Source organism: Oncorhynchus masou, chromosome 32, assembly GCF_036934945.1.
Source record: "Oncorhynchus masou masou isolate Uvic2021 chromosome 32, UVic_Omas_1.1, whole genome shotgun sequence".
Taxonomy (NCBI): domain Eukaryota; kingdom Metazoa; phylum Chordata; class Actinopteri; order Salmoniformes; family Salmonidae; genus Oncorhynchus; species Oncorhynchus masou.
This window is the reverse complement of record NC_088243.1, coordinates 11136518-11156694: the sequence shown is the minus strand read 5'-3', so window position 1 is coordinate 11156694 and position 20177 is coordinate 11136518. Positions and strand designations below refer to the sequence as shown.

At 51.1% G+C, this 20177-nt stretch overlaps 1 protein-coding gene and 1 pseudogene across 3 annotated transcripts in view; both read right to left on the bottom strand.

Moving 5' to 3' along the window:
- Window positions 1-3455: 3455 nt before the first annotated feature.
- On the bottom strand, window positions 3456-9407 carry LOC135526896 (ras-related protein Rab-32-like; annotated as a pseudogene).
- Window positions 8623-20177, bottom strand: part of LOC135525565 (metabotropic glutamate receptor 1-like) — a 52038-nt gene continuing 40483 nt past the window's right edge. For 2 of the 3 annotated variants that reach the window (XM_064953255.1, XM_064953256.1), the window contains exons 9-10: window positions 11925-12451; window positions 8623-11202 (exon numbers count right to left, since the gene is read on the bottom strand). In XM_064953255.1, coding sequence (XP_064809327.1) covers window positions 10218-11202; window positions 11925-12451 — 1512 coding nt within the window. In that variant the 3' untranslated portion in view covers window positions 8623-10217. The remainder of the gene's footprint in view (window positions 11203-11924; window positions 12452-20177) is intronic. The other variant, XM_064953257.1, reaches the window with a different exon arrangement.

Genomic DNA, 20177 nt, shown 5'->3' with positions numbered 1-20177 from the left:
ATCGTCCGGGCTCAAAAACACCAAGCCTGATGCTTTATCTCGTCTCTTCAGTTCTTCTGAGGTCTCCACCGACCCCGAGGGGATTCTCCCTGAAGGGCGTGTTGTCGGGTTGACTGTCTGGGGAATTGAGAGGCAGGTAAAGCAAGCACTCGCTCACACTCCGTCGCCGCGAGCTTGTCCTAGGAACCTTCTGTTCGTTCCCGTTCCTACTCGTCCGGCCGTTCTTCAGTGGGCCCACTCTGCCAAGTTAGCCGGCCACCCCGGCGTTCGGGGACGCTCGCTTCCATTCGCCAGCGTTTCTGGTGGCCCACTCGGGAACGTGACGCGCGTCGATTTGTCGCCGCTTGTTCGGTCTGCGCGCAGACTAAATCTGGGAACTCTCCTCCTGCCGGCCGTCTCAGACCGCTTCCCATTCCCTCTCGACCGTGGTCTCACATCGCTTTAGATTTCATCACCGGACTGCCTTCATCAGCGGGGAAGACAGTTATTCTTACGGTTGTCGATAGATTCTCTAAGGCGGCTCATTTCATTCCTCTCGCTAAGCTCCCTTCTGCTAAGGAGACGGCTCAGATCATTATCGAGAATGTTTTCCGAATTCATGGCCTTCCGTCTGACGTCGTTTCCGACAGAGGCCCGCAGTTCACGTCTCAATTTTGGAGGGAGTTTTGCCGTTTGATTGGGGCTTCCGTCAGTCTCTCGTCCGGCTTTCATCCCCAGTCTAACGGTCAAGCCGAACGGGCCAATCAGACTGTTGGTCGCATTTACGCAGTCTTTCTTTTCGTAACCCTGCGTCTTGGTCAGAACAGCTCCCCTGGGCAGAGTACGCCCACAACTCGCTTCCCTCGTCTGCTACCGGTCTATCTCCTTTTCAGAGTAGCCTCGGGTACCAGCCTCCGCTGTTCTCATCTCAGCTCGCCGAGTCCTGCGTCCCCTCCGCTCAGGCTTTTGTCCAGCGTTGCGAGCGCACCTGGAAGGGGGTCAGGTCGGCACTTTGCCGTAATAGGGCGCAGACTGTGAGGGCCGCTAATAAGCGTAGGACCAAGAGTCCTAGATATTGTTGCGGTCAGAGAGTATGGCTCTCCACTCAGAACCTTCCCCTTAAGACAGCTTCTCGCAAGTTGGCCCCGCGGTTCATTGGTCCGTTCCGTATTTCTCAGGTCATTAATCCTGTCGCAGTGCGACTTCTTCTCCCGCGCTATCTTCGTCGCGTTCACCCGGTCTTCCATGTCTCCTGTGTTAAGCCCGTTCTTCGCGCCCCGCTCGTCCCTCCCCCCCATCCTTGTCGAGGGCGCACCCATCTACAGGGTTCGTAAGATTTTGGACATGCGCCCTCGGGGCCGTGGTCATCAGTACCTAGTGGATTGGGAGGGGTACGGTCCTGAGGAGAGGAGTTGGGTTCCCTCTCGGGACGTGCTGGACCGTTTGCTGATCGATGATTTCCTCCGTTGCCGCCAGGTTTCCTCCTCGAGTGCGCCAGGAGGCGCTCGGTGAGTGGGGGGTACTGTCATGTCTTGTTATGTCTGTTCCTGTCCTTTCTCTTCACTCTGTCTCTCTCTGCTGGTCTTTTTAGGTTACCTTCTCTGTCTCTCATTCTTCAGCTGTTCTACATCTCGCCTAACTAGCTCATTCACTCTTTCCCACCTGTTCTCTCTTCCCCTCTGATTAGGTCTCTATTTCTCTCTCTGTTCCTGCTACTTTCAGTGTCTGATTCTTGTTTGTGTTTTTGATGCCAGAAGCAAGCTGTCGTCCCGTTTGCTTCCACCTTGTCCTATCCTGTCGGAGTCTGCCTGGCAGGTGCATCCTGCATTATACTAACGTTCTTTTGGTTCCATTGACTACGTTGGAAGAGGATTTATGCCATTCCTGTTTTTCATTAAAGAACTCTGTTTTCTGTTAAAACCGCTTTTGGGTCTTCACTCAAGTACATAACACTGTATGTCACAGTGGGGTGCTGTAGCCAGCAAACTCTATAGCAGGCTGTATGTCACAGTGGGATGCTGTAGCCAGCAAACTCTATAGCAGGCTGTATGTCACAGTGGGGTGCTGTAGCCAGCAAACTCTATAGCAGGCTGTATGTCACAGTGGGATGCTGTAGCCAGCAAACTCTATAGCAGGCTGTATGTCACAGTGCGGTTCTGTTGCCAGTAGACTGTATAGCAGGCTGTATGTCACAGTGGGGTGCTATAGCCAGTAGACAGTGTAGCAGGCTGTATGTCACAGTGCGGTGCTGCTCACGGGAGACTGTATAGCAGGCTGTATGTCACAGTGGGGTGCTCTAGTCAGGAGACTGTATATCAGGCTGTATGTCACAGTGAGGTGGTGTAGCCAGCAGACTGTATAGCAGGCTGTATGTCAAAGTGGGGTGCTGTAGCCAGTAGACTGTGTAGCAGGCTGTATGTCAAAGTGGGGTGCTGTAGCCAGGAGACCGTATAGCAGGCTGTATGTCAAAGTGGGGTGCTGTAGCCAGTAGACTGTGTAGCAGGCTGTATGTCAAAGTGGGGTGCTGTAGCCAGGAGACTGTATAGCAGGCTGTATGTCACAGTGGGTTGCTATAGCCAGTAGACTGTGTAGCAGGCTGTATGTCAAAGTGGGGTGCTATAGCCAGTAGACTGTATAGCAGGCTGTATGTCACCGTGCGGTGCTGTAGCCAGGAGACCGTATAGCGGGCTGTATGTCACAGCGGGGTGCTGTAGCCAGGAGACCGTATAGCAGGCTGTATGTCAAAGTGGGGTGCTGTAGCCAGTAGACAGTGTAGCAGGCTGTATGTCACAGTGGGGTGCTGTAGCCAGGAGACTGTATCGCAGGCTGTATGTCACAGTGGGGTGCTGTAGCCAGTAGACGGTGTAGCAGGCTGTATGTCACAGTGGGGTGCTGTAGCCAGTAGACTGTGTAGCAGGCTGTATATCACAGTGGGGTGCTGTAGCCAGGAGACTGTATCGCAGGCTGTATGTCACAGTGGGGTGCTGTAGCCAGTAGACGGTGTAGCAGGCTGTATGTCACAGTGGGGTGCTGTAGCCAGGAGACTGTATCGCAGGCTGTATGTCACAGTGGGGTGCTGTAGCCAGTAGACGGTGTAGCAGGCTGTATGTCACAGTGGGGTGCTGTAGCCAGTAGACGGTGTAGCAGGCTGTATGTCCTGCTGGTCTGTTTATTACTATGTTGATTGGATCAGTGGATTTACCGTGGATATGAGCTTAATCATCTCCACAGAGGTGTTTATTACAAACCCCACACAGACAGCCTACTGCCCCATAACCATGTACTGTTGATGGAATGTGCTGAAAGGGTCTGAAATGAGAATGATATAAACGGACATTCCTGACACCTAATCCAGTGGGGAAAATTTGTTGAAATGAAATATTTATGTACAGGTATGAGTTTTACCCAGCTGTCCCTCTCTGTTCAAGTCCCCATATAGCCCTCTGCCCTCTGAGTCCATTGTCTCCAGGCCGGTGCTAGCAGCATTTAAATATTGTTTCTGACTGGCCCATGTTGATGCTGTCATTTTGATTGTCTCTGCTGGACAGCCCTCTGTCTATCTGCAGCATGTGCTGCACTAGGAAAGCTCCTGCCTTGTCAACATTGACCTTGGCCTGAAAGTCAGACATAAGGGAACATGGTACAAGGAAAAAATATACACTACCGTTCAAAAGTTTGGGGTCACAATTTTTTGTCCATTAAAATAACATAAAATTGATCAGAAATTCAGTGTAGACATTGTTAATGTTGTAAATGACTATTATAGCTGGAAACGGCTGATTTTTAATGGAATATCTACATAGGCGTACAGAGGCCCATTATCAGCAACCATCACTCCTGTGTTCCAATGGCACGTTGTGTTAGCTAATCCAAGTGTATCATTTTAAAAGGCTAATTGATCATTAGAAAACCATGTTAGAAATTATGTTAGCACAGCTGAAAACTGTTGTTCTGATTAAAGAAGCAATAAAACTGTCCTTCTTTAGACTAGTTGAGTATCTGGAGCATCAGCATTTGTGGGTTCGCTTACAAGCTCAAAATGTCTAGAAATTTGTCAGTCTATTCTTGTTCCGAGAAATGAAGGCTATTCCATGTGAGAAATTGCCAAGAAACTGAAGATCTCGTACAAGACTGTATCCTACTCCCTTTACAGAACAGCACAAACTGTCTCTAACCAGAATAGAAAGAGGAGTGAGAGGACAAGTACATTAGAGTACCCTCAAAACACCAGTCTCAACGTAAATAGTGACGAGGCGACTCCGGGATGTTGGCCTTCTAGGCAGAGTTCCTCTGTCCTCTGTCCAGTGTCTGTGTTCTCTTAATCTTTTATTTTTATTGGGCAGTCTGAGATATGGCTTTTTCTTTGCAACTCTGCCTAGAAGGCCAGCATCCTGGAGTCTGTACGCCTATGTAGATATTCCATTAAACATCAGCCGTTTCCTTCTACAATAGTCACTTACAACATTAACAATGTCTACACTGTATTTCTGATCGATTTGATGTTATTATAATGGACAAAAAATTAGCTTTTCTTTCAAAAACTAGGACATTTCTAAGTGACCCCAAACTTTTGAACGGCAGTGAATATATTTAAGAATGTTGAAACGTAACCCCTTTTAGTCAGAGTCAGTATCAGATCTGTATCAGTTTTTCGTTAAATTAAAACATCCATTAGTCCCCAAACCTTTAATGAGAGTGAAGTGAGCTTTTACTAATAGAGTGAGGCCAAATGGTTGTTGCGCTGACAGCCAATGCAATACACGTTTGCCTTCTTTGCTTCTTTAAACCGCAGTAAAGCACTACTCTTATAGTATGAACGTTAAAGTGAATGTGTAACACACCGTAACCCTTTAGGAGTACATTGCTACCGTGTTAAAGTTAAACAATTAACATCAGGTGACTTCCTTCCATAACTGATATCTCCCTCACCTTTGCTGATGTGTCAAACCACCCCAGAAAGCCTTCTTCTTCACAGTAGTTGTTAGACAGGGCAGACAGCTTCTTGTTCTCCTCTTTCTGGTCACACTTGGACAGCAAGGATAGGGGCTTCCACTGTGGATAGGGTTCTCACTTTGCTATCTAGGTCATGCTTCCACTGTGTGGCAGTCTCTAATGTCTTCATCTTCGTCACGTCAAAGACTATGAACGCCCCCATGGCCTCATTGTAGTGCACTCTGAACAGGTTCCTAATCCACTCCTAACCTTCAGGAGTAGAGAAAAACACAGTGTGTCCCTATAGACCTGGTGAAAAGCAGTGCACTATCAAGAGAATAGGGTGTCTTTTGGGACACTACGATACAGGTTGTTATCTGCTTTGCTTTCTTAAATCCTTCTTAACTTTGATTGGAAAGCTGTTCCCTACATACATATTAATCTGGCTGTACAACTTGGAAAGCTTAATGTTTGTCTACAATCCATGGGGAGATAACCTAGTAAACCTGACCAGGAGAACACTACAACACCAGAGTGTGATCCAATGTCAGGAGACAGCAGAGGGAGCACGCACCTATCCACATCGATGGGACCGTAGCAGAGAACGTGAAAAGCTTCAAGTTCCTCGGCTCACTGACAATCTGTAATGACCCACCCACACAGACAAATCAAATCAAATCAAATTGTATTGGTCACATACACATGATTATCAGATGTTAATGCGAGTGTAGTGAAATGCTTGTGCTTCTAGTTCCGACAGTGCAGCAATATATAATAAGTAATATAACAATTTCACAAAAACTACCTTATACACACACATCTAAGTAAAGGAATAAGAATAATAAGATATACATATAAATATATGGATGAGCATTGACCGAGCTGCATAGGCAAGATGCAATAGATGGTATAAAAGACAGTATATACATATGAGATGAGTAATGCAAGATATGGAAACAGTATTAAAGTGACTAGTGATCCATTTATTAAAGTGGCCAATGATTTCAAGTCTGTATGTAGGCAGCAGCCTCTCTGTGTCAGTGATGGCTGTCTTAACAGTCTGATGGCAAGGAGAAAAAGCTGTTTTACAGTCTCTCGGTCCCAGCATTGATGCACCTGTACTGACGTTGCCTTCTGGATGGTAACAGGGTGAACAGGCCGTGACTCGGGGGGTTGTTGTCCTTAATGACCTTTCGGCCTTTCTGTGACATCGGGTGCTGTAGGTGTCCTGGAGGGCAGGTAGTTTGCCCCCGGTGATGCGTTGTGTAGATCGCACCACCCTCTGGAGAGCACTGCGGTTACTTAAACCTGCACCTTAGAGGCTGCTGCCCTATGTACATAGACATGGAATCACTGGTCACTTTAATAATGGAACACTGGTCACTTTAATAATGTTTACATACTGTTTTACTCCTTTCATATGTATATACTGTATTTCACTGTATTTTAGTCAATTCCACTCTGACATTGCTCGTCCTAATATTTATATATTTCTTAATTACATTATTTTACTTTTAGACTTGTGTGAATTGTTAGACACTACTGCACTGTTGGAGCTAGGAACAAAAGCATTTTGCTACACCCGCAATAACATCTGCTAAATATGTGTATGTGACCAATAACATTTAATTTAATTTATCCCAAGCAGAGAAACACAGAACTGTGAAGATTATCATATTGTCAATATGATAGTGTGAAATATCCACAGTGAAATATATGTGCTCTTGAATATTCACTCTAATAGGCTTTATTGAGTTGGTTCGATAATCGTATTGCTCTTTCTAGGCATAATTGTTTTATGAGTGAGAAAAAAATTGGAAACATCCGTTGATAATATTTCAGCTGTGTGTCCTATAAACCTGCTTTCTTTACATCCCAAAGCTAAAGTCTCACCACGGTCTCATCGTCCCATTCAGTCATTTTCAATGCGAAGTCAACTCCGTTCCTTGAAACGCATGTGCTGGTTTTTCCAACTCCTCGTTCTCCAATTACCACTTTAAATGTAAACTCTGAGCATGTTGTGATATAAACCAGAGACTACTTTCTTTTTGCTGCATGTGACCAATACAGACAGGCGTCATGAATGAATGACTCCGTACACATGCTTTTTTACATTTATTTTTATTCTAACAAAACATATATCTTTCAGAATCTAAAGGACAATGACTTTGTTCTGCACTGCTATATTAATTACATGTTTTAAACAGAAAACCTATTCAACTCTATGAAGCCATTTCTATCAAACAGCCTATTCATATTACTGATGATAATACCCATTGTTTATTGCATTGTATATAGTGAGATCTTAACAATTGTGAAAAGTAAGAATAATGTTGTACAAACCCAACAGTCACAATAAACAACACATTTATAAATTGTTAAATAAACTTTACATCGTAATGCCTTTAGTAAACTAATCTGAATCGTTACCAAAATAGGATGGATACTACATACAGTTCATTCACAAAACCAATGACGTTCAAATGACATTCAATTGACATTATATTACATTTTTGGCAATCGTATTATATTCTAAACGGGATGGTTTGAGCCCTGAATGCTGATTGGCTGAAAGCTGTGATATATCAGCCCGTATACCACAGGTATGACAAAACATTTAGTTTTACTCTTCTAATTAGGTTGGTAACTGGTTTATAATAGCAGCAATAAGGCTCCTCAGGGGTTTGTGGTATATTGGCCATATACCACAGTTAAGGGCTGTGTCCAGGCGCTCCGGGTTGCGTTGTGTGTAAGAACAGCCCTGAGCCGTGGTATATTGGCCATATACCACAGTTAAGGGCTGTGTCCAGGCGCTCCGGGTTGCGTTGTGTGTAAGAACAGCCCTGAGCCGTGGTATATTGGCCATATACCACAGTTAAGGGCTGTGTCCAGGCGCTCCGGGTTGCGTTGTGTGTAAGAACAGCCCTGAGCCGTGGTATATTGGCCATATACCACGGTTAAGGGCTGTGTCCAGGCGCTCCGGGTTGCGTTGTGTGTAAGAACAGCCCTGAGCCGTGGTATATTGGCCATATACCACAGTTAAGGGCTGTGTCCAGGCGCTCCGGGTTGCGTTGTGTGTAAGAACAGCCCTGAGCCGTGGTATATTGGCCATATACCACAGTTAAGGGCTGTGTCCAGGCGCTCCGGGTTGCGTTGTGTGTAAGAACAGCCCTGAGCCGTGGTATATTGGCCATATACCACAGTTAAGGGCTGTGTCCAGGCGCTCCGGGTTGCGTTGTGTGTAAGAACAGCCCTGAGCCGTGGTATATTGGCCATATACCACAGTTAAGGGCTGTGTCCAGGCGCTCCGGGTTGCGTTGTGTGTAAGAACAGCCCTGAGCCGTGGTATATTGGCCATATACCACAGTTAAGGGCTGTGTCCAGGCGCTCCGGGTTGCGTTGTGTGTAAGAACAGCCCTGAGCCGTGGTATATTGGCCATATACCACAGTTAAGGGCTGTGTCCAGGCGCTCCGGGTTGCGTTGTGTGTAAGAACAGCCCTGAGCCGTGGTATATTGGCCATATACCACAGTTAAGGGCTGTGTCCAGGCGCTCCGGGTTGCGTTGTGTGTAAGAACAGCCCTGAGCCGTGGTATATTGGCCATATACCACAGTTAAGGGCTGTGTCCAGGCGCTCCGGGTTGCGTTGTGTGTAAGAACAGCCCTGAGCCGTGGTATATTGGCCATATACCACAGTTAAGGGCAACTGTGTCCAGGCGCTCCGGGTTGCGTTGTGTGTAAGAACAGCCCTGAGCCGTGGTATATTGGCCATATACCACAGTTAAGGGCTGTGTCCAGGCGCTCCGGGTTGCGTTGTGTGTAAGAACAGCCCTGAGCCGTGGTATATTGGCCATATACCACAGTTAAGGGCTGTGTCCAGGCGCTCCGGGTTGCGTTGTGTGTAAGAACAGCCCTGAGCCGTGGTATATTGGCCATATACCACAGTTAAGGGCTGTGTCCAGGCGCTCCGGGTTGCGTTGTGTGTAAGAACAGCCCTGAGCCGTGGTATATTGGCCATATACCACAGTTAAGGGCTGTGTCCAGGCGCTCCGGGTTGCGTTGTGTGTAAGAACAGCCCTGAGCCGTGGTATATTGGCCATATACCACAGTTAAGGGCTGTGTCCAGGCGCTCCGGGTTGCGTTGTGTGTAAGAACAGCCCTGAGCCGTGGTATATTGGCCATATACCACAGTTAAGGGCTGTGTCCAGGCGCTCCGGGTTGCGTTGTGTGTAAGAACAGCTCTGAGCCGTGGTATATTGGCCATATACCACAGTTAAGGGCTGTGTCCAGGCGCTCCGGGTTGCGTTGTGTGTAAGAACAGCCCTGAGCCGTGGTATATTGGCCATATACCACACCCCCTCGGGCCTTATTGCTTAAATAGAAACTGTTGCAAGTATGGGTTTAGAGGGCTGTTTATAAAATATACAAACTTGCAATTGAAATGAGAGACATAAAAAAAATATATATCTTGTGTAAATGGAAGCATACAGGATACATGGCACTTGAAAATCATTCTGGTTTTGTTTGCTACATTCTTACAGTAGTTATTGAATCAGTATCATAAGTTCATTCTGACGTTATCTGATGAGGACAGAGGCGATAATAATCTTTGTTCTTTTTTCAAAATAAATACACACTTGATATGAGCAAAACAACAAAACACATTCATCCAGAATATTTTACAATTACAGGTTATTGTTCTATTGGTAAACACAGGCCTACACAGCGCATATATAATTTATACACATATTTGTGTGAACTACAGGTGGGATAGTCTGGCAGCATTATAATTGATAAACCATCTAATTTCAAGCGGTGGAAGTTTGCCTTTATGAAAACAACAACAAACACAATCATTATTGTAATACCTGATGATGCTGAAGCGTACACTGTACTGTACCCTGAATAACTTCTACTTAAATGACTTCAATAGGTAGGACTATCTTATCTTTTTGTTTTCCTAATAAGCACAAAGCCTACAGCAAGTTCGATGCTTTTCATCTCTTTTTGCATAAACATGGAAATGCATTTTGCCATGGTTACATCTTTCAGTCTTTTCTCCATTATATTTACTATACAACAAAAATACCTTTTTAAAAGTGTGCCTTCAGTGTTTTTGCTCACTTTTGTCCATGTAAACACAAACACTTTTCACTCATATATTTCATGAGTCAACCAATATTGTCCAATCAGCCACTCAATAACTTATTCAAGACATTGTTGCCATTTCTTATTTCTTATTAAATGGAACACAAAACAATATGCTATCAGCTACAAAATGGCTCTATATTATTCTACAGTACTCGTTCACAGAGTTGAGGAGCTTTCTTTATAGTCCTTCAAAATGACAGAGGCATAGTTCGGAGGGGTGCACAATATGGACTCGGACACGGGTGAGGTGTTGTGGAAAGGGCTCCCCATGCTCGCTGTATCACGGAACGGGGAGGGGGGCATCAGGGCCATAGAATCCTCCATGGCTGATTTGATCTGAACAACGTCGTCCTCTTCTTCTTCGTGAATCATGCCGTTGTCATACATGTATCCATGGAGGAGGCCAAACTGCTCCTCCTCCACCTCTACCTCCTCCTCCTCAATCTCCTCCTCCTCCTCAATCTCCTCCTCCTCTTCTATCTCTAGGGTGGAGGTGGGTTCCTCGTCATCAAAGGGGCCAAGTTCTAGTTGCAGGGGCAGGATTGCATGCTGCTGGATGAGATGAGCCTGGTGATACACAGGCCTGCCATGACTGCTCCCAGACCGGCCCCCAAAACCACCACCGCCCTCACCAGCCATAGGGCCAGGGCCGGGCAGACTGGTCATGTCCATATCATTGAGCTCAGGGATGATGAAATCACTGTTGTACTGTAACAGTAGGTGGTCCGTGATGACCCTCTGTTGGGGGATCACTCTGCTCTGTGGCAGGGGCATGTGCTCAACAGGGGGATAATATTCAACCACCTCATCCACCTCTTTCATCGGCCCACCGATGGGGGGCATTATCTGCCCGTGGGCCATCATGTGGGGACTAAGGGGAGGGTTGTATCTGACTAGGTCGCACTCGTCCTCCTCGGCTACGTTGTACAGAGTTTTGGTGCTGAGGTCAGAGAACTCCATGGCCATGCTGCTGCCTGTGTTATGGTAGGTGTTAGTTAAGGGTCTGATGACGGCCATCTGATTGGAGCATCCTGCTTCCTGTCTCTTCACGTGCACAGACAGTCTGTGCCAATTGTGCTCCCCTTTTGGAGGATGATGTCTTGCACCTGGTTCAGACCATGACACAGACTTTCCATTAGAACTATAAACAGAATAAAGATGGCTGTTAGCTCTTTCACAGGAACTCAGAAAAGTGAAGACAACAACAGCATTTCTGGTTCATGTAAAAATACATTTTTTTTTAAACGAACGTTAAAACGTTTTTTTTTTTAAATGACCGTTAAAATCAGATGAATTCTATGTTGATGGTGACGTTTTGGGCTGAACTATACCTTACTGAGGACTGTATATCTTTATTTATCTATTCAGATGAATGTATTTCCAATGTACTATAAATCATTATGCTGTGGTACAGTGTATCCTGATAGTACTCATGGGTATGCTGGTTTTCATTATATTCAGCAACAGATTTAATGTTAAGGTGTTTTTTAATTGAACATTTGACCTGGATCTGGCATAATATACTCTCTCTGTGTCCCAAATGGCACCATATTCCTTACATAGTGCAATACCTTTGGGGACTGGTCAAAAGTAGAGAACTAACCTACATAGGGTATAGGGTGCCATGTGGGACAAAGAATCTGAGAGTTAATTACTGTAAGACAAAATCAGCATCCCAGTGGTACCTCAGGAGAAAGGTCTGTACTCTCAAAGCGTCTCAGAGTACGAATTCTGATCTAGGATCAGGTCCCACCTGTCCGTGTAATCCTATTCATTATGATCTAAAAGGCTAAACTGATCCTAAATCAACACTCCTACTCTGATACTCTTTGTGAATACGGACCCAGGATTACATCAACCTACTTCTCAGAGTTCTTCTTCCGTTTGAACATGTTGAGCAGGCTGTTGCTCCGGCAAGTGCCGTCGCCCACGTGCATGCGCACGGCATCCGAGGTGGTGAAAGCGCTGCGCACGTTACGCTCCGGCTTGGCGAGGATGATGTACATCTTGGGCGAGAACATACAGCCCAAAGCCACGGTGACGCTCAGGCTCACGGAGAATGACGTGGTGATGATCTTATAGTTGGAGCCGAAGTAGATGGGGACAAACGCCAGCCAGATGATACAGGTGGTGTACATGGTGAAGGCGATGTACTTGGCCTCGTTGAAGTTGGCCGGGACGTTGCGCGTCTTGAAGGCGTAGTAGGTGCAGCTCAGGATGAGCAGGCCGTTGTAGCCCAGGGGCGCCACCATGCCCAGTGTACTGGTGTTGCAGATGAGGTACACCTCCCTGATGCTGGGGTAGGATTTGACGGGCATGGGCGGCTCCAGGATGATCAGAGTAACCTCAAGGGTGAGCTGGACACTGACTAGGAGGCCGGCGATCACCAGCTGATTATACAAAATAAGAGGAAGACAGGTTTTATATGCCGTTTTCAAGATCACAGACAAAAAAAATGATGCGTCTGAAATAACATTATATTCCTTGTAGTACTCTACTTTTGACCAGAGCCCTGAGAAGGCCCTAGAGCCCTGAGCATGTCCTAGAGCCCTGAGAAGGTCCTAGAGCCCTGAGCAGGTCCTAGAGCCCTGAGCATGTCCTAGAGCCCTGAGCATGTCCTAGAGCCCTGAGCATGTCCTAGAGCCCTGAGCAGGTCCTAGAGCCCTGAGCAGGTCCTAGAGCCCTGAGCATGTCCTAGAGCCCTGAGCATGTCCTAGAGCCCTGAGCATGTCCTAGAGCCCTGAGCATGTCCTAGAGCCCTGAGCATGTCCTAGAGCCCTGAGAAGGCCCTAGAGCCCTGAGCATGTCCTAGAGCCCTGAGCATGCCCTAGAGCCCTGAGCATGTCCTAGAGCCCTGAGCATGTCCTAGAGCCCTGAGAAGGCCCTAGAGCCCTGAGCATGTCCTCGAGCCCTGAGTATGTCCTAGAGCCCTGAGCATGTCCTAGAGCCCTGAGCATGTCCTAGAGCCCTGAGCAAGTCCTAGAGCCCTGAGAAGGCCCTAGAGCCCTGAGCATGTCCTAGAGCCCTGAGCATGCCCTAGAGCCCTGAGCATGTCCTAGAGCCCTGAGCATGTCCTAGAGCCCTGAGAAGGCCCTAGAGCCCTGAGCATGTCCTAGAGCCCTGAGCATGTCCTAGAGCCCTGAGCATGCCCTAGAGCCCTGAGCATGTCCTAGAGCCCTGATAAGGCCCTAGAGCCCTGAGCATGTCCTAGAGCCCTGAGCATGTCCTAGAGCCCTGAGAAGGCCCTAGAGCCCTGAGCATGTCCTAGAGCCCTCAGCATGTCCTAGAGCCCTGAGCATGTCCTAGAGCCCTGAGCATGTCCTAGAGCCCTGAGCATGTCCTAGAGCCCTGAGCATGTCCTAGAGCCCTGAGAAGGCCCTAGAGCCCTGAGCATGTCCTAGAGCCCTGAGCATGCCCTAGAGCCCTGAGCATGTCCTAGAGCCCTGAGCATGTCCTAGAGCCCTGAGAAGGCCCTAGAGCCCTGAGCATGTCCTAGAGCCCTGAGCATGTCCTAGAGCCCTGAGCATGCCCTAGAGCCCTGAGCATGTCCTAGAGCCCTGATAAGGCCCTAGAGCCCTGAGCATGTCCTAGAGCCCTGAGCATGTCCTAGAGCCCTGAGAAGGCCCTAGAGCCCTGAGCATGTCCTAGAGCCCTCAGCATGTCCTAGAGCCCTGAGCATGTCCTAGAGCCCTGAGAAAGCCCTAGAGCCCTGAGCATGTCCTAGAGCCCTGATAAGGCCCTAGAGCCCTGAGCATGTCCTAGAGCCCTGAGCATGTCCTAGAGCCCTGAGAAGGCCCTAGAGCCCTGAGCATGTCCTAGAGCCATCAGCATGTCCTAGAGCCCTGAGCATGTCCTAGAGCCCTGAGAAGGCCCTAGAGCCCTGAGCATGTCCTAGAGCCCTGAGAAGGCCCTAGAGCCCTGAGCATGTCCTAGAGCCCTGAGCATGTCCTAGATCCCTGAGAAGGCCCCAGAGCCCTGAGCATGTCCTAGAGCCCTCAGCATGTCCTAGAGCCCTGAGCATGTCCTAGAGCCCTGAGCATGCCCTAGAGCCCTGAGCATGTCCTAGAGCCCTGAGCATGTCCTAGAGCCATGAGAAGGCCCTAGAGCCCTGAGCATGTCCTAGAGCCCTGAGCATGTCCTAGAGCCATGAGAAGGCCCTAGAGCCCTGAGCATGTCCTAGAGCCCTGAGCATGTCCTAGAGCCCTGAGCATGCCCTAGAGCCATGAGCATGCCCTAGAGCCATGAGAAGGCCCTAGAGCCCTGAGAAGGCCCTAGAGCCCTGAGCATGTCCTAGAGCCCTGAGCATGTCCTAGAGCCATGAGAAGGCCCTAGAGCCCTGAGAAGGCCCTAGAGCCCTGAGCATGTCCTAGAGCCCTGAGCATGTCCTAGAGCCCTGAGCATGCCCTAGAGCCATGAGAAGGCCCTAAAGCACTGAGCATGCCTAGAGCCCTGAGCATGTCCTAGAGCCCTGATAAGGCCCTAGAGCCATGAGAAGGCCCTAGAGCCCTGAGCATGCCCTAGAGCCCTGAGCATGCCCTAGAGCCATGAGAAGGCCCTAGAGCCCTGAGCATGTCCTAGAGCCCTGAGCATGTCCTAGAGCCATGAGAAGGCCCTAAAGCCCTGAGCATGCCTAGAGCCCTGAGCATGTCCTAGAGCCCTGATAAGGCCCTAGAGCCATGAGAAGGCCCTAGAGCCCTGAGCATGCCCTAGAGCCCTGAGCATGCCCTAGAGCCCTGAGCATGCACTAGAGCCCTGAGCATGCCCTAGAGCCCTGAGCATGCCCTAGAGCCCTGAGCATGCCCTAGAACCCTGAGAAGGCCCTAGAGGCCTGAGAAGGCCCTAGAGCGCTGAGAAGGCCCTAGAGCCCTGAGAAGGCCCTAGAGCCCAGAGCATGCCCTAGAGCCCTGAGAAGTCCCTAGAGCCCTGAGAAGGCCCTAGAGCCCTGAGAAGTCCCTAGAGCACAGAGCATGCCCTAGAGCCCTGAGCATGCCCTAGAGCCCTGAGCATGCCCTAGAGCCCTGAGCATGCCCTAGAGCCCTGAGAAGGCCCTAGAGCCCAGAGCATGCCCTAGAGCCCTGAGCATGTCCTAGAGCCCTGAGAAGGTCCTAGAGCCCTGAGCAGGTCCTAGAGCCCTGAGCATGTCCTAGAGCCCTGAGCATGTCCTAGAGCCCTGAGAAGGCCCTAGAGCCCTGAGCATGTCCTAGAGCCCTGAGCATGTCCTAGAGCCCTGAGCATGTCCTAGAGCCCTGAGCATGTCCTAGAGCCCTGAGAAGGCCCTAGAGCCCTGAGCATGTCCTAGAGCCCTGAGCATGTCCTAGAGCCCTGAGCATGCCCTAGAGCCCTGAGCATGTCCTAGAGCCCTGATAAGGCCCTAGAGCCCTGAGCATGTCCTAGAGCCCTGAGCATGTCCTAGAGCCCTGAGAAGGCCCTAGAGCCCTGAGCATGTCCTAGAGCCCTGAGCATGTCCTAGAGCCCTGAGCATGTCCTAGAGCCCTGAGCATGTCCTAGAGCCCTGAGCATGTCCTAGAGCCCTGAGCATGTCCTAGAGCCCTGAGAAGGCCCTAGAGCCCTGAGCATGTCCTAGAGCCCTGAGCATGCCCTAGAGCCCTGAGCATGTCCTAGAGCCCTGAGCATGTCCTAGAGCCCTGAGAAGGCCCTAGAGCCCTGAGCATGTCCTAGAGCCCTGAGCATGTCCTAGAGCCCTGAGCATGCCCTAGAGCCCTGAGCATGTCCTAGAGCCCTGATAAGGCCCTAGAGCCCTGAGCATGTCCTAGAGCCCTGAGCATGTCCTAGAGCCCTGAGAAGGCCCTAGAGCCCTGAGCATGTCCTAGAGCCCTCAGCATGTCCTAGAGCCCTGAGCATGTCCTAGAGCCCTGAGAAAGCCCTAGAGCCCTGAGCATGTCCTAGAGCCCTGATAAGGCCCTAGAGCCCTGAGCATGTCCTAGAGCCCTGAGCATGTCCTAGAGCCCTGAGAAGGCCCTAGAGCCCTGAGCATGTCCTAGAGCCCTCAGCATGTCCTAGAGCCCTGAGCATGTCCTAGAGCCCTGAGCATGTCCTAGAGCCCTGAGCTTGTCCTAGAGCCCTGAGCATGTCCTAGAGCCCTGAGAAGGCCCTAGAGCCCTGAGCATGTCCTAGAGCCCTGAGCATGCCCTAGAGCCCTGAGCATGTCCTAGAGCCCTGAGCATGTCCTAGAGCCCTGAGAAGGCCCTAGAGCCCTGAGCATGTCCTAGAGCCCTGAGCATGTCCTAGAGCCCTGAGCATGACCTAGAGCCCTGAGCATGTCCTAGAGCCCTGATAAGGCCCTAGAGCCCTGAGCATGTCCTAGAGCCCTGAGCATGTCCTAGAGCCCTGAGAAGGCCCTAGAGCCCTGAGCATGTCCTAGAGCCCTGAGCATGCCCTAGAGCCCTGAGCATGTCCTAGAGCCCTGATAAGGCCCTAGAGCCCTGAGCATGTCCTAGAGCCCTGAGCATGTCCTAGAGCCCTGAGAAGGCCCTAGAGCCCTGAGCATGTCCTAGAGCCCTCAGCATGTCCTAGAGCCCTGAGCATGTCCTAGAGCCCTGAGCATGTCCTAGAGCCCTGAGCATGTCCTAGAGCCCTGAGCATGTCCTAGAGCCCTGAGAAGGCCCTAGAGCCCTGAGCATGTCCTAGAGCCCTGAGCATGCCCTAGAGCCCTGAGCATGTCCTAGAGCCCTGAGCATGTCCTAGAGCCCTGAGAAGGCCCTAGAGCCCTGAGCATGTCCTAGAGCCCTGAGCATGTCCTAGAGCCCTGAGCATGCCCTAGAGCCCTGAGCATGTCCTAGAGCCCTGATAAGGCCCTAGAGCCCTGAGCATGTCCTAGAGCCCTGAGCATGTCCTAGAGCCCTGAGAAGGCCCTAGAGCCCTGAGCATGTCCTAGAGCCCTCAGCATGTCCTAGAGCCCTGAGCATGTCCTAGAGCCCTGAGAAAGCCCTAGAGCCCTGAGCATGTCCTAGAGCCCTGATAAGGCCCTAGAGCCCTGAGCATGTCCTAGAGCCCTGAGCATGTCCTAGAGCCCTGAGAAGGCCCTAGAGCCCTGAGCATGTCCTAGAGCCCTCAGCATGTCCTAGAGCCCTGAGCATGTCCTAGAGCCCTGAGCATGTCCTAGAGCCCTGAGCATGTCCTAGAGCCCTGAGCATGTCCTAGAGCCCTGAGAAGGCCCTAGAGCCCTGAGCATGTCCTAGAGCCCTGAGCATGCCCTAGAGCCCTGAGCATGTCCTAGAGCCCTGAGCATGTCCTAGAGCCCTGAGAAGGCCCTAGAGCCCTGAGCATGTCCTAGAGCCCTGAGCATGTCCTAGAGCCCTGAGCATGCCCTAGAGCCCTGAGCATGTCCTAGAGCCCTGATAAGGCCCTAGAGCCCTGAGCATGTCCTAGAGCCCTGAGCATGTCCTAGAGCCCTGAGAAGGCCCTAGAGCCCTGAGCATGTCCTAGAGCCCTCAACATGTCCTAGAGCCCTGAGCATGTCCTAGAGCCCTGAGAAAGCCCTAGAGCCCTGAGCATGTCCTAGAGCCCTGATAAGGCCCTAGAGCCCTGAGCATGTCCTAGAGCCCTGAGCATGTCCTAGAGCCCTGAGAAGGCCCTAGAGCCCTGAGCATGTCCTAGAGCCCTCAGCATGTCCTAGAGCCCTGAGCATGTCCTAGAGCCCTGAGAAGGCCCTAGAGCCCTGAGCATGTCCTAGAGCCCTGAGAAGGCCCTAGAGCCCTGAGCATGTCCTAGAGCCCTGAGCATGTCCTAGATCCCTGAGAAGGCCCCAGAGCCCTGAGCATGTCCTAGAGCCCTCAGCATGTCCTAGAGCCCTGAGCATGTCCTAGAGCCCTGAGCATGCCCTAGAGCCCTGAGCATGTCCTAGAGCCCTGAGCATGTCCTAGAGCCATGAGAAGGCCCTAGAGCCCTGAGCATGTCCTAGAGCCCTGAGCATGTCCTAGAGCCATGAGAAGGCCCTAGAGCCCTGAGCATGTCCTAGAGCCCTGAGCATGTCCTAGAGCCCTGAGCATGCCCTAGAGCCATGAGCATGCCCTAGAGCCATGAGAAGGCCCTAGAGCCCTGAGAAGGCCCTAGAGCCCTGAGCATGTCCTAGAGCCCTGAGCATGTCCTAGAGCCATGAGAAGGCCCTAGAGCCCTGAGAAGGCCCTAGAGCCCTGAGCATGTCCTAGAGCCCTGAGCATGTCCTAGAGCCCTGAGCATGCCCTAGAGCCATGAGAAGGCCCTAAAGCCCTGAGCATGCCTAGAGCCCTGAGCATGTCCTAGAGCCCTGATAAGGCCCTAGAGCCATGAGAAGGCCCTAGAGCCCTGAGCATGCCCTAGAGCCCTGAGCATGCCCTAGAGCCATGAGAAGGCCCTAGAGCCCTGAGCATGTCCTAGAGCCCTGAGCATGTCCTAGAGCCATGAGAAGGCCCTAAAGCCCTGAGCATGCCTAGAGCCCTGAGCATGTCCTAGAGCCCTGATAAGGCCCTAGAGCCATGAGAAGGCCCTAGAGCCCTGAGCATGCCCTAGAGCCCTGAGCATGCCCTAGAGCCCTGAGCATGCACTAGAGCCCTGAGCATGCCCTAGAGCCCTGAGCATGCCCTAGAGCCCTGAGCATGCCCTAGAACCCTGAGAAGGCCCTAGAGGCCTGAGAAGGCCCTAGAGCGCTGAGAAGGCCCTAGAGCCCTGAGAAGGCCCTAGAGCCCAGAGCATGCCCTAGAGCCCTGAGAAGTCCCTAGAGCCCTGAGAAGGCCCTAGAGCCCTGAGAAGTCCCTAGAGCACAGAGCATGCCCTAGAGCCCTGAGCATGCCCTAGAGCCCTGAGCATGCCCTAGAGCCCTGAGAAGGCCCTAGAGCCCAGAGCATGCCCTAGAGCCCTGAGCATGTCCTAGAGCCCTGAGAAGGTCCTAGAGCCCTGAGCAGGTCCTAGAGCCCTGAGCATGTCCTAGAGCCCTGAGCATGTCCTAGAGCCCTGAGCATGTCCTAGAGCCCTGAGAAGGTCCTAGAGCCCTGAGCATGTCCTAGAGCCCTGAGCATGTCCTAGAGCCCTGAGCATGTCCTAGAGCCCTGAGCATGTCCTAGAGCCCTGAGCATGTCCTAGAGCCCTGAGAAGGCCCTAGAGCCCTGAGCATGTCCTAGAGCCCTGAGCATGTCCTAGAGCCCTGAGCATGTCCTAGAGCCCTGAGCATGTCCTAGAGCCCTGAGCAAGTCCTAGAGCCCTGAGAAGGCCCTAGAGCCCTGAGCATGTCCTAGAGCCCTGAGCATGCCCTAGAGCCCTGAGCATGTCCTAGAGCCCTGAGCATGTCCTAGAGCCCTGAGAAGGCCCTAGAGCCCTGAGCATGTCCTAGAGCCCTGAGCATGTCCTAGAGCCCTGAGCATGCCCTAGAGCCCTGAGCATGTCCTAGAGCCCTGATAAGGCCCTAGAGCCCTGAGCATGTCCTAGAGCCCTGAGCATGTCCTAGAGCCCTGAGAAGGCCCTAGAGCCCTGAGCATGTCCTAGAGCCCTCAGCATGTCCTAGAGCCCTGAGCATGTCCTAGAGCCCTGAGCATGTCCTAGAGCCCTGAGCATGTCCTAGAGCCCTGAGCATGTCCTAGAGCCCTGAGAAGGCCCTAGAGCCCTGAGCATGTCCTAGAGCCCTGAGCATGCCCTAGAGCCCTGAGCATGTCCTAGAGCCCTGAGCATGTCCTAGAGCCCTGAGAAGGCCCTAGAGCCCTGAGCATGTCCTAGAGCCCTGAGCATGTCCTAGAGCCCTGAGCATGCCCTAGAGCCCTGAGCATGTCCTAGAGCCCTGATAAGGCCCTAGAGCCCTGAGCATGTCCTAGAGCCCTGAGCATGTCCTAGAGCCCTGAGAAGGCCCTAGAGCCCTGAGCATGTCCTAGAGCCCTCAGCATGTCCTAGAGCCCTGAGCATGTCCTAGAGCCCTGAGAAAGCCCTAGAGCCCTGAGCATGTCCTAGAGCCCTGATAAGGCCCTAGAGCCCTGAGCATGTCCTAGAGCCCTGAGCATGTCCTAGAGCCCTGAGAAGGCCCTAGAGCCCTGAGCATGTCCTAGAGCCCTCAGCATGTCCTAGAGCCCTGAGCATGTCCTAGAGCCCTGAGAAGGCCCTAGAGCCCTGAGCATGTCCTAGAGCCCTGAGAAG